This window comes from Bos mutus, chromosome 13 (assembly GCF_027580195.1).
Source record: "Bos mutus isolate GX-2022 chromosome 13, NWIPB_WYAK_1.1, whole genome shotgun sequence".
In the NCBI taxonomy this organism is placed as follows: domain Eukaryota; kingdom Metazoa; phylum Chordata; class Mammalia; order Artiodactyla; family Bovidae; genus Bos; species Bos mutus.
Genome location: NC_091629.1, coordinates 62,471,187 through 62,485,178, shown reverse-complemented (window position 1 = coordinate 62,485,178; position 13,992 = coordinate 62,471,187). Strand labels below are relative to the sequence as shown.

The window sequence follows — 13,992 nt, the reverse complement described above, 5'->3', positions numbered from 1 at the left end:
GACGCGTTGTCATCTTCAGAACTTCTCTGATGAATCTAGAATTCCTTCATTAGCCATTTACCCGTATAAATCGAGCACGGACTTCTTTGAGCTTCCCGTTAGAGTGATTATAGTATGAATGTGTCCTAAGAAGGGCTACTTATTTATTCTTGTTTCCTAAACCTCTACTGTGCTTATTGGGGAGGTTTTGTCAGTGACAGAAGTGAGGCATCACGCTGGGAACATGAGGCCATCAGAAGGGAAGGGGGTCCTCATGGAATTTGTTAGGATGGGTGCTGGCACTCCTCCCAGAGGCCTTGAGCACCTGTGTCATGTACCTTGAGGTTAAGCACAAGAATACACCTAGAAATAAACTCACAAATCAGAACAGAAAGGCAGGCGGACAGGCAGAGTTTACTATTTGTCTATTATGTCTAGTGTTTAATAGGACCTGAATAAGGACATTACCAAATTGCTGAAATCATTTAACATATACAGAAGCAAAAGAGTAGTAAAGACATAGATGAGCTCTTTTAACATGCAAATTATATTATCATTCAGCACACACGGCCGCATGGACTTGTGCTGGGCACTGGGGCAGGAGAGTGACCTGGCAGGTGGTCCAGAGGACCCTGGTCCTGGTGGGAGGGGCGTGAGAGTGTAAGGGCCGAGGTGAGGAAAGCGAAGGCTGTGGGAGCGCAGAGGAAAGACTGTGAAACCCAGCTCCCCAAGGGTAAGAGGTCACGGATCCGGAGTCGGGAGTAAAAGCTTCTGGACGAGGACGCAAGCTCTCAGTTGGCCATTCGTTGTCACCTCTGACATTCCCAGAAACACCAGCTGCAGGAAAATCCCTGACTTAGTGGGGAATGTCTAAACCACTGAGTTTACCCAAACTCAGCCCAAGATACACCCAGAGCAGGATGACTGTATACCTACTTTACAGAGTCCTCCAGAGAAAATCTTGACAATGATTAAAGAAGGACAGCAAGTCAGGCTTGTTGATGCATTTTATTGTGAGATGGGGAGTCTGGTAAAAAACTAGAAAATGACCATGGTGTAACAAGGAACTTAAAAATGAAGAGTCAGATTTGTAACTTACATACATGAATACAGGAACAAATTGGCACAAAATGTTAAACGTTGTTCCCAACACTGTTTACATGAGGTTATCCTAATTTGGCTTCCTAAGGAAATGAGAGTTTTATGGTTAGACTAATCTCTTAATAAAACCGCAGAGCATCATGCTATTAGTCACACAGTGAATTTCAAAATTTAAGAGTTTTATATTAAAAACTGGGTAAAGGTAAAATGACTTGATTGCAGTTGTAAAACTAATACATTCCCATTTAAATTCTGTTCTACAGTCCAAGGCAAGTATAAATGTTAACATAACACTGTTAAATCAAATCTCAATGCAAGAGAACCAATTGCATCTCTACTTTAAATCTTATCAACTTTCCAAATTTTCATACTAAAATATATTATTGTATTAATACAAACTACAGTATTATACACTACACTGTGTAATAAATAAAGAAATATAAAAATAAGACACATAAATATAAAAGTTTTCTAAAACTAAAAGTACATATGTCAGTAAGAAGGGTATTAATACTGCCAAGTTTGAAGACATACAGTACAAAAATGTTGCACAGATCTATAAACTAAAAGAAATAAAATAATACTGATAGGTAAAAATCAGCTAATGTTGTTAATAAACTGGGTCCATAATAACTAACATTTGGAAACAGTTATGAGCCAAATAACAATGGCAGGTCCATGTTTGAAATGCAAGTACATGGATAAAGCAGATTAGAAAATTTCCCTTTCGTTTCAGTAGAGAAATTCTGAAAGTCAATTAACGCAAAATGAATACTGAGGAATTAAAGGGTGAAATGTCCCAGTGTTTGGCTTCTCTGACAGAGTCAGTGGTTTTTAAGTTTTATTTTGGAATTTTGATACAAGAAACAAATCAACAAATGCTAGTTATTGTAGGCCACGCATGAACAGAGGCTGGTCAGAGCCTTGAAAATACTGATAAATGGCACTTACAGCACACAGGTCTTGCTTAAGGCCAGAGGAGATACAAAGCTTCATATCACATCCTTCATATTTGTGTACCACGTACGCAAACACAATTACGAACACTGATTCTGACGTCTCTGCTGTCTCACCAGTATCAACACTGTTAGTCCCTGCAATCAGAACTCAACGGCAATCTCGTCAACTCCATTTTAAACCACATGAGTAAGAAACTTCAGCTCTTCTAGCGGCTGCTTTCTTAAGGCTAACAATACACTTTAAATGAGAATACGCTCTACTGTGACATCTAAATATTAGAAATGACTACCTTCTAGGTTGAATTTAGAAAAGGTAGTTAGCACGGTTTGGAACTGCATTATACTTCTCCGTGAAGGGAATTCTGTAGTGCAGAAGTTCTCACATTTTACAAAACATAATAAAATACTGAAGCGGATTTAGCATATGTTTACCAATAAAAAATTATAAAATTCTCCCAATTGTACAGCTTAAGAATAAACTAACGTAAGAGTGCTAATTAATACTGATAAAATGAAACAATGTCAGGTGCTCATCTAATCAATCAGCTTTCTTTAACCTGTTAAATCTCTGCTTTCTGAGTCATTAAGTTTTCTAATCTGCTTCATATTACAAACTTGTTCCTAACTTTGAAAAATGCATGAAAAATTACTAGGTCTGAGGTTCAGGCACACCCGGATTTTTTTGTGTGGTTTTTTTTTTTTTTTTTTGATTTTGTGTTTTTTTAAATTTTTACTTTACACAGTAGTGAACAGAAATCACAGTATACAGGTTACTGTGTTTCCATGAAAAGCATGTATAATATAGAACAAAACTTCATTACCAATTAGAATTTTCTTTCTTTTCTAGAAAAACTATTAGGCTTCATTTGTTTTCTCTTCGGACACCTGCTCGCTGCCCTCACTGACTTTGTGTTCTAAGCTGTGGGCCTGGCCTCCAGCCCCCGCCCCCTGCCCCACACCTTCCGTTTCTGCTCTCTCCCCGTCATCCTCCGCCTCCTCGTCCTCGTCCTCCTCGTCGTCCATCTCCTCCTCTCCGTCCTCCACCTCCTCCTCCACCTCCTCCGCCCCTCGCGCCGCTCCACTTCCCTTCTCCTCCTCCAGCTCCTCCAGCTCCCGCTCCTCCTCCTCCTCTTCCTCCTCCTTTTCGCTGTCCTCATCCTCCTCCCGCGTCGAGCTCTCCCTCTCGTCCGAGTCGCCCTGCCCCGCATGCTGCTCGGGCGGGACCCCTGGGCCTACGGCCCCCGGCTCAGGGGGCTCCCGTTCCTCGGCCTCCCTCTTGCAGTAGGAGTAGCGGTGGTTCATGTGTTGGGAGTAGGAGCCCGAGTGGGAGAAGCGCTTCCCGCACTTGTCGCACTGGTAGGGCTTCTCCCCGGAGTGCAGGCGCATGTGCTCGATCAGGTGATGCTTGTGTTTAAACGCCTTTTTGCAGATGCCACACTCGTGGGGCCTTTTACCTGAAAATAAGGGCACAGCTATGAAATACAATGGCATGGAGCCGCTAGGCCTTGGGGCACTTCTGGTTATGGAAATAGTCATCAATTCAACTCTGCAAAACTGGCAGCTTCCTTAATATACATACCTGTGTGTTCGTATTTATGTCTCAACAGTGAGCTACTCTTTTGGAATATCTTATCACACAAATCACAAGCATACATTCCGTTTTCTGTCTTCCGCATTTTCTTTTTGGGGGGCGTGGAATCGGAGTCGTTCTGATCCTCTACGTTGGATACTCCTTCTGAGCTAGTGTCTTGCCTTTCATCCTAGAGAAAAGGAAGTAGAAAAAGTTCGTTTAAGATTACAGGATAAACGACAGACATAAATAAAAGCAGAGCTGAAGGAACCACTTTGATTTCTGCTTTCGACAACCTGACCAAAGCAGGCTCTAAGGGAAGGTTCGGGTGAGGGGGCCGTGCAGTCACAACAGCAAAAGCAGCCCAGGGTCGGCGGGCACCGAAAGAAAGGACGCTGCAGAGAACACGCTTAGTTGCCTCTGGATCATTAATTTATGAGAAGTCTGCCGAACATTTTAACTTACCAGTTTGCTAAACAGTTGTGAATTTCTAACTGCATCACTTACTTACCTTCTGGGTTTTACTAAGTGAAAATTAAGACTCTATTTCTTAAAAGTGGTCTTTAAATTGTATCTTCCAGGACCTTAGAATTTTGTGAACTAAACTTCATTGTCTCCTTGTAAAGAGGGAGGTTTGTCCTATCACTTTCCTAAGAGGCAAGTTGGAAAAACAATGCAGGCAGGTCTGTGTTTTTAAACAAGAATCCTTGCTTGATGGTGAATCTTCAGAGTTTTGGGTGAGGGTTAGGGAGAAAACTGGAGGCAGGGTCTCCTGTAGGTGGAAGAATTCTGCAGGGAGCCTGCAGTGGGATTGGGCTCCTAAGATCCTGTGTCTTTCCTGAAGACTTCCATCCTAAACTCACACATTTTCCACAAGTTTAGAGGTTTCCCACAATTTCTTACAGCTTTGTAAGGTGGGAGAGGACTTTTCTGGTGGCTCAGTGGTAAAGAATCCGCCTGCCAATCAGGAGATGTGGGTTCAATATCTGATGCAGGAAGATTCTCTGGAGGAGATGTCAAACCACTCCAGTATTTTTGCCTGGGAAATACCATGCACAGGGAAGCCTGGCGGGCTACAGTCCATGGGGTTGCCAAGAGTCAGATACAACTGAGCTGAGCAACTAAACAACAAGGGGGGCGAAGTGCTGACAGACGTTCTTCTGCCACTTGTAAGCTGCCAATGGTGTTAAAGGGACTCTCTTCATGTTATTGGGTGTCGTTAACTGAAATTTCCCAGTTTATTCTTCAAAGGTGTGAAGAGTGTTTTATACAGTTAAAATTTAGGTTTCATGAAAAATTTAGCCATGTGAAAACTTTTTCAAGGTTACCACGATTACAGGAAGCCCCATTGGTAGCAATATTTAAGGAGACAAAAATAGCAAAACATACTTGAACAGGATATTGTAATTATTTTACAGTCACATCTTCTTATAGTAAGTATTTGAGAAAAAGATTAAATTTATCTCTAGTATTCATTTGATTCAATCAGAAATTGATGGAAAAAATGGAGACATCAAGGTCAGTGACACAGAAAAAGCCTGGACAGTGAAACACACAACAGTCATGCAAAATAGCTTTATCATAACTGTCATGGACTTGGAGAGTGTTACAGAGGAAAATACAAACACAGATTCACAGCTGTAATTCCTCATGTATTATTATGATTGAACACTAGTTTACAGCTTATAAAATCATCAGTAAACTCATTAGGTGAATTCTTTATATACTTAATTTTTGTTTGCTTCATTAAAGCCTTTTATAAACAGGTTAACACAAAAAGTGAGAGCTAAGTTTGCCTGGTGTAAAACATCTGTGAACAAATTTTCATTTACTGATGATCATAAGGCAGAAACTATGACGAATTCTGGGAACTTAACTATAAAACAGAAGTCTGATTAATGAGTATTTGAATTTTACTTTCCTCTTCCATCTCTAGTTACAAACAGTCAGTCTTATAGCTGAGACCCATTGACCCTCTTTTCAGCAAAATAATACTTAAAACTGCAGTTGAAAAACTACACTCTGGAATCAGTAAACAACAAAAGCCAAGATGCCACAGCAGCTAAGGCACATAGCCAGCTATTTCCTTTCAAATGTGACAGTTTAACAAGCTGCTTGGCTCTCTCATGCCTGGTTTTTATTAGAGAAATTCACTAAAATAAATCAAACTAGCATTTGATCAATGGATTGGGGCTGGGAGTGGTTTTTTTCCTTTTTTACCTGATTTCCACTGGGCTGGATCACCTTCAAGGGTGTTTCCTGGACCGCCGGGCTGACTGCAGTCGAGTATGTGTAGGCAACCTGGGGGATCAGGATGGTCTGCTTGTTGGCAGCCAGTGCTCGCAAGCACGGAACACTGTTCTGGTCAGCGATGGCCACGATCGTGGGTAACTGGGCAGTGACGGTAGGTATAGCAATATTTATGGGGTTGGCACTTGGTGGGATTACATTTACAACTGGTTCTGAGTCTGTAACACAACTGTCCTTTTGTGGCTCCTTTTTTGCACAAGACAAGTTCAAGGGTTCTTCCTGGACAGAATAAACACTGTTCTGGTAAACACTAGTGATAGTTGGCCTTTCCAATAACTCGCCCTGCTGCTTTGGTAGTGAAAGATCAAGAGGTTCGACCTGCGGCTCTTCCTGCGCCCCTTCTGTTGGGTATGAGTAACCCTGTGCGCTTCTGGAGGAAGAGAGGTTCAAGGGGGAAGGGGAGGAGGCGCTGCTTCTGGAACCATTGACGGCCGAGCCCCCTGGTAAGACGGGAGAGCTAGCTCTCTTCAGAGGGCTCTGGCGGTTCCCTGTGCTGTCCTGGGCTTCATCTGCATCTGCAGCCTGAGGCTGATCGTCGCTCTTGGCAGGGGTGTTGGCTTTGCCTGGTTCCGGGGAAGATGGTTCAGAAGACTGCACTGAGATCTGTCCCGCTTGCATCTTTTCAAACCACTTTTTCACTACATCCAGTGGTAGGTTCACGGAATCGGCAATTTTTGAGAGCTCTTCTGCACTTGGTTGTGCGTTCAAAGCATAATATGCTTTCAGAAGAGACAAGAGGTTCTTTAAAGGTGGCTGACTGGGAGACAAACTGCCATCTCCGGACCCCGATGAAGCGGAGGCCTCGGGCTTGGCAGCTTCTGGGGTAGGGGGCGGAGGGGGCTGGGCGGGCTGCTTCAGGTCATAGTGCTTTAGCTCCGGAAGTGCATTGAGGTCCCCGGGACAGTCGTCACACAGGAGGCACGTGCTGTCGTTCCCTCCCCCTTCAAAGCTTTTGTCCTTCTCAGACTTGACAGTAAGATCTTCTGGTAACTTTTCGCTTTTGCAATTGTTGGTGGGGACTGGGGTTTCTTTTTTTAAATTCTGAGGAACAACTTGAAGTTGGCTAGGTTGTTCAAGACTGTAGTTAATGATGATTTTGGTTGTTCCATCTTGATCAACCAGAGGAAGACTGATGGCTGAAATAACAGAATGGCCGCCTTGCTGGATGGATGAAGCATTGATTGTTTCTTGTTCTTTGGACGCAAGATTGGCTTGATTATTCTCCAAAACTTGCCTGATGACGTTACCATCTACCGCCACTTTAAGTACATTCTGAATATCACTTAAATTGATACTGATGGGGGACACCAAACCCACCGTTGGCAGAACGACGGCCTGCACCACACCCTGAGGAGAACTGGTTGCCTGTAAGGGGCCACCACCACTGAAAACCCCGTTCTGTAGAGGGGCTGAACAGTTGATTCCTGAAGCAACCACTATGGGTTTGAACTCATAATCCACAGGTTCAGTTTTAATCTGGTTTACGGGGAGCTGCTCCTGCAGGGGCTTGTTCTCTATCTTCTGCCGCATCTGTGGTCGCGTGGGGCTGCCTGGAGAGGCCGAGAGCGAGGGTGAGGAGCACTGCGAGGTCTTGAGCCCTGTTCTTGGTCGCCCGTTCACAGGCATCAGGCTGATACATTTCTTACTGCTTATGTGTGAGCTGTAGGAACCAGAATGGGAAAAACGTTTCTTGCAGTTTGGGCATTCATATGGCTTCTCTCCTAAACAACAACAAAAAGTTACATTCGTAAATTTTCACATATTCACATTTTCCCTAAAACAAGCAGTATCAATTTAAAAAGGGGGTTACCAGGTGTGCTTGTGATACAATTTTATTTAGAATCATCACTTTTAAGTTGAAAACCTTCATAAATGTCAAGCACCAATAAAATGTTAGTCTGAACTATGTGCTGACCAGTAAGAGAATCTTCTCTTCAGGTGCATGTAACAATTTTGCTCACTTTTAAAAGTTCAAATCTTTCTCAGATACCAAAAAATTATATCCCACTCTTTCAAGTAATTTTTTTCTTATCCTGTGTCACTAAACTATGTAATTCTCTATATTCTACTCTACTTAACCATCTATAGGAGAAATTATTAGACAAAAGGAAGCAAAATCTCCCATAAGGCTTAGTAAGTGTGGACATCTATCGTTGACTGTATGAGTCATATGAAGAATATCTATCCTTCCTATATTCATAGGTTTCCTTGAAAAGACCTTTTTCAGTGGGGAAGAAAAGTTTAAATACAAGTATTGTTACAAGCCTTGGCTTATTAAGCTGGGATGTATGTGTGTGCTTAGTTGCTCAGTCATGACTGACAATTTGTGACTCCATGGGATTCTCCAGGCCAGAATACTGGGGTGGGTAGCCATTCCCTTCTCCAGGGGATCTTCCCAACCCAGGTCTCCTGCATTGCAGGCGGATTCTTTACCATCTGAGCCACCAGAGAAGCCCAATACTGCTGGAGTGGTAGCCTATCCCTTCTCCAGGGGAACTTCCCCACCCAGGCACTGAACCAGGGTCTCCTGCATTGCAGGCGGATTCTTTACCAGCTGAGCTACGAGGGGTGTATGTACTCCTAGATCAGTAAGGCAGTGTTCGCTGTGTGCTCAGTTGCTCAGTTGTGTCCAGCTCTTTGTAACCCCTTGGACTGCAGCCTGCCAGATTCCTCTGTCCATGGGACTCTCCAGGCACGAATACTGGAGTGGATTGCCGTTTCCTCCTCCAGGGGATCTTCCCATTGTGGGAAGCAACCTGTGTCTTTTGTGCCTCCTGCACTGGTGGGTGAATTCTTTACCACTGAGCCTCTTGGTACGAAAAGCATCTTGGAGTTTCAATTTCAGTGACAGTGGTTACAGTAACTTAGAACATTTAAGTATTAAAACACAGTATACTTTTGCTGCACAAATACAACATCTTTGTGAAATGTCAGGAAAAAAAAAAGAAGCTTCCTGCTTGCAGAGGCCTCAGTTACGTCACTCCCCAAGACCTTCCAGGGTACAAGGTGATCTTCTGGGTCCCTACGAGTACTCTGACAGAAATTTTTGAGTTGAATGGAATATTTTCATACAACCCCATTTTTTTTTTTAACTTTAGTTTGCATATGTTCTAGTTCATGAATGTATAGTCTAAAGGTACCGATGCCTGGGTTCAGGGAGGTCTGGTCTTAGTGCTGTTTACTCCCACATCTGCTGCGTGCAGGTCACAGCGCTGCTCTGTAAGCCTCTGCCAGATGAATGAGTGGCCAACTGTACAATCATGAAGTGTGGTGATGCTGCTTATCTACTCAGTGGCAAAATAAAGCTCTTTATCTCCCCCTTTCTTTTTAATGATTAAAAGGAAAGCAGCAAGAAAGCATAGGACCTGCTAGTCTTGGAATTTCAATGTTGTAAAGATTAAAACAAGTGCATTATATTTTCTCAAATGTGTCTGCATAATCGAATTAGAGTTGGAAGGAATCTAATAAAGCCCTCTAGTACAGCCTCCTTCCCAATGAAGCGTTCATTTCATATCATCCTTGGCACCGGCTCATCTCTGCTTAACCTCTTTTATTAAAAGGAGGTTACTGCCCCTGGACAGATCGGAGGAAGGCAGTCTAGTCTGGCTTTGCTGAGGGCCAGGATCTAAGTTCAGGTTCCCGCTCTGTCACATACTATGTCTATTTTCTTAACCTGTCCAAGCCTCAGTGTTTTGGTGTGTGAATAAACGTAGATGCATCCTCGCTGGACTGTTCTGCAGTTATAACAGACGATGCAGCAGAGCTCAGTGTGCCCTCAGGAGCTGTTAGTGACTCCTTAGAAGAGCACCGGGACAGAGGGTCGGCACTAAGCTAGAGTTGGCCTTCCCTGTTATGCTTGTTTCTGATGCCGCTTGGAGCTGGTCTAACACTTCCTCGACAAGCCAGACTTTGGATGTGATGAAGAGCTGTCCCAAGTATCCCTCAATTTCGCTCATGCAGGTTAAATGTGTCCAGGTCTTTCACACGTTCCTCATGGGATGTGTTCTTCAGAACTCTTACCCGCTTGTTAACTCACCTCTGAGTTTCTCCAGTTTTATCAATATCTTTCCAATGGGATGCCTGAAATGTGATTCAATACTCAAAGTGCATTGGATAAAAATTTCCAGTGGGTGTAAAACAAGGGATATGTCTTTGCATTTTTTAACATTCTTAATTATTTGATGACCTTTTTAGATTAACTACATGCTTGTTCCCTTGCTGACTAGGAAAATAAGCATCTATAGTATTGATTATTTCTGTCTTTACAGAGCACAGTGGGGATGGCAGTGGCTTTGGAGTCAGGAGGCCTGTGTCCCAGCTGAATGACTGGGGACAAGGTAAGTTCTCTGAAACTCTATTTTCTCATCAGTAAAAAAGGACAAAACAGTAGCATCTACCTCCCAGGGTTACTGTGAGAGCTGCGTGACTTAAAGCAGTTGAGTGTCCAGCAGGTGCTAGTTACCCTTACTATTATGGGAATCACCCAGTTATTTTACTGCTGCTATAAAAAAAGACTGCAGAACAATTATTCTAAAGCCAAAGTCTGTGTTAGAAAAAGCCATGTTTCTAATTCTAACTTCATAGCTAAAGCACATCACCTCAGTTACTGACCTAGGTTAGTGTTTGTAACTACTACTACAGGAAGTTGTGCTGCTCAAAGTCTGATACATTATGCACACTGACTTTTTTCTAATGGCTAAGGTGGTGTTCAGTTGCACCTGATATAGAAGTTTTCTAGGCTGAAATGACTATCAGGCTATGGAACAAACCCAGGTTACTTGCTGGGGAGGCTCCCTGCCTGGGTGCAGGGGCTCTTTTGCACCCTCTTTGTGGGCAGGTGCAGTGGCCTCCACACAGCTCCTTTGCACAGTTCCCATGTGCAAAGTTTATATGACAGTGACACACAGGACTCTGCAGAGGGTTCCCTTCATGGACATCAGAAGAGATCCATGCAATTCCAGGGCACATAACTTGAGGGCCCTGACCTTCAATGCCTTAAAAAGTCAGCTGCAAAAAAACCCCCAGAGTTTCCTGAAGGATATGAGGTTCATTCATTATTAGGTAATAATAATAAAAAATTAAAAAAAAAAAAGAAAAAAACAAAACTACCTGTGGTGAATGATCATTGTTTTTTTCCATTAAAAAACATTTTCCAATCTCCTATGGACTAACATTGTACAGACTATAATGAAATTGTCACAGCACTGTCTTGATAGACACTGAGGGTAAGCATTTAGAAAGTATTATGTTTATCTGGGATGACTTGGAGTAGCCCTGCTCGAAATCTCCCCCTGAAATAAACCACCAGGGAGCTGTAGACTTGGATGGTATCCACTGGGCACCCTGGGGCAGTGCTCTTTCTGAACTGCATTTTGGTGAAATATCACTGGCCTCTATGGAAGAATCTTACTTTAGAAAGAAAACACTATTGAATCCTCTGCTGTATTATTTTAAGGATATTTTTGAGGATGACGTAAATTATCTTCTGGTATTTTCTTCTTAATGATGCTCCAAGGAACAACTTTCTCTATGGACTTCAGTATCAGAAGAGAGTTGTGCTTTTTCTCTCATCTTCTGACATCTTATCCTTTTTACCTACAAATACTCTAGATTTCCATTACTAACTGTAGTTTTCTTACTTCCTAAAACCTAGGGTCTAATTTGTGGTCTCTTCTAGCATGTGCAAAGGAATTCATAGTATTCCTTTTTTTCTTTCTCGTTTTAACTTCATGCCTGTCTTGCTTTCTTTGAGAGATATAAATATGAATGGACAGCAGAGCACAGGAGTCCGTGTGCCAGGACGTGGCCTGAACCTGCCTCCTCTTTCAGAGCAGCAGCATGCTGTGAGCTTACTATAAAGCTCTTGACCACGAAAACACCTAAAGGGTTGCTGTAGATAGCACAGGCATTGTTACTTGACTGCAGCTGATTTTTGATGATCAGTGCAAGATTTTATGATTAGATATCTATTAACTTCTTGTTTCTGGACTTATATTTTAATGTTTTGTACGATCTGTGTTTCCCAACTTCATATAATCTATAGATCTGCGACTCTCTATGACTGCAATAGGACATTCATTTTTATATACAAAATCTTACTGTTTTATTACCCCAACTTCTTCAACATTAAAAAATGAATTAGCTATAATCTCTATCAACAACTTCAAATCATTTCTGGTGAGAAAGTGAAGTTGCTTAGTCGTGTCCGACTCTTTGCGACCCCGTGGACTGTAGCCTGCCAGGATCCTCCATCCATGGAATTTTCCAGGCAAGAGTACTGGAGTGGGTTGCCTTTCCTTCTCCAGGGGATCTTCCTGACTCAGGGATTGAACCTGGGTCTCCTGCATTGCAGGCAGATGCTTTACTGTTTGAACCAGGGAAGCCCTCTGGTAAGAAGGGTTATTAAAAATAAATTATTGATGTAACACCTATCCTTCTCAAACTATGTTTAAAAATTGGATAGGAAGGAATACTTGTGAACTCATTCTATGAGGTCAGCATCATCCTGATATCAAAACAAAGCACACACAAAATTGCAGGCCAATATCACTGATGAATACAGATGCAAGACTCCTTGACAAAAATATTAGCCAACCAAATTGAGTAATACATTGAAACACCCAGGTATACCATGATCAGGTGGGATTCATCAAGGGATGAAGAATGGTTAAATATCTACAAATCAATGTGATATACCACATTAACAAATTGAAGGTAAAAACCATATGATAATCTAAATAGAGTCAGAAAAAGCTTTTGACAAAATTCAATATCCATTTATGATAAAAAAAAAAAACTCACAAAGAAATGGGTACAGAAGGAACATACCTCAATGTAATAATGACCATGTATGATAAGCCCATAGCTAACATCATACTCAATGGTGAAAAGCTGAAAGCATTTCCTCTAAGATCAGGAACAAGACTAAGATATCTACTCTCACTACTTTTATTCAACAAGGTATTGGAAGTCCTAGCCACAGTAGTCAGATAAGAAAAAGAAATAAAAGAATCCAAATTGAAAAAGAAGAAGTAAAACTGTCACTGTTTACAGATATGATACTATATACATAGACAATTCTAAAGATGCCGCTAAAAACCTACTAGAGCTCATCAACGAATTTGGTAAAGTTGCCAGATATGAAATTAATGTAGAAATCTGTTGAATTTCTCGACATTAATAATAAGAACGAACAATTAAGAAAATAGGTTTAATGATTCTGTATCAATTCATTCTGCTTATTCAATGTAATTCCTATCAAAATGCCAATGCATTTTTCACAGAACTAGAATAAATAACTCTTGAAATTTGCATGGAAACATAAAAGATGCCAAGTAGCCAAAACAATCTTGAAAAAGAACAAAAGTGGAGGTATCACATGCCTCAATTTCAAACTATGCTGCAAAGCTACAGTCATTTAGCATGGTGTTGGCACAAAAGCAGATTAATAGATCTATGGAACATAACAGAAACCACAGAAATGAACTCGTAAGGGTGGTTAACCTATGGCAATATACAGTGGGGGAAAAAGACCCTTCAATAACTGGTGTTGGGAAAACTGGACAGCTACACTCTCTCATACTACGCACAAAAGTAAATTTCAGATTAAAGATCTGAAACCATAAAACTTCCAGAAAAAAACACAGGCAATAAGCTCTTTGACATAGATCTCAGTAATATATTTTTTTTTATATGTCTCCTCAGGAAAGGGGAATAAAAGCAAAAATAAACAAAGGGGACTACATCAAACTGAAAGACTTTTGTATAGACAAAACTATGAACAAACTGAAAAGGCCACCTACTGAATAGAAGATAGGGGTTAATATGCAAAATGTCCAAGGAACTCGTACAACTCAAAATCAAAAGATACAACCCAATTAAAAATGGGCTGAGAATCTGAACAGATATATTTATCCAAAAAATACTTATAGAAGCCAACAGTCACATGAAAAGATGCTCAACATCATTAATACGATATCCCCATACACCTGTCAGAATGACTATTACACACACACAAAAAAGTATTGGCAAGACTGTGGAGAGAAGGGAACCCTAGGTCACTGTGGGTGAGGA

General features: G+C 41.6%; 1 protein-coding gene across 6 annotated transcripts in view; it reads right to left on the bottom strand.

Moving 5' to 3' along the window:
* Nucleotides 1-968: 968 nt before the first annotated feature.
* Nucleotides 969-13,992, bottom strand: part of ZEB1 (zinc finger E-box binding homeobox 1) — a 196,856-nt gene continuing 183,832 nt past the window's right edge. For all 6 annotated transcript variants that reach the window (XM_070381866.1, XM_070381869.1, XM_070381867.1 and 3 more), the window contains 3 exons: nt 5,830-7,640; nt 3,619-3,799; nt 969-3,493 (listed from right to left, as the gene is read on the bottom strand). In XM_070381866.1, coding sequence (XP_070237967.1) covers nt 2,895-3,493; nt 3,619-3,799; nt 5,830-7,640 — 2,591 coding nt within the window. In that variant the 3' untranslated portion in view covers nt 969-2,894. The remainder of the gene's footprint in view (nt 3,494-3,618; nt 3,800-5,829; nt 7,641-13,992) is intronic.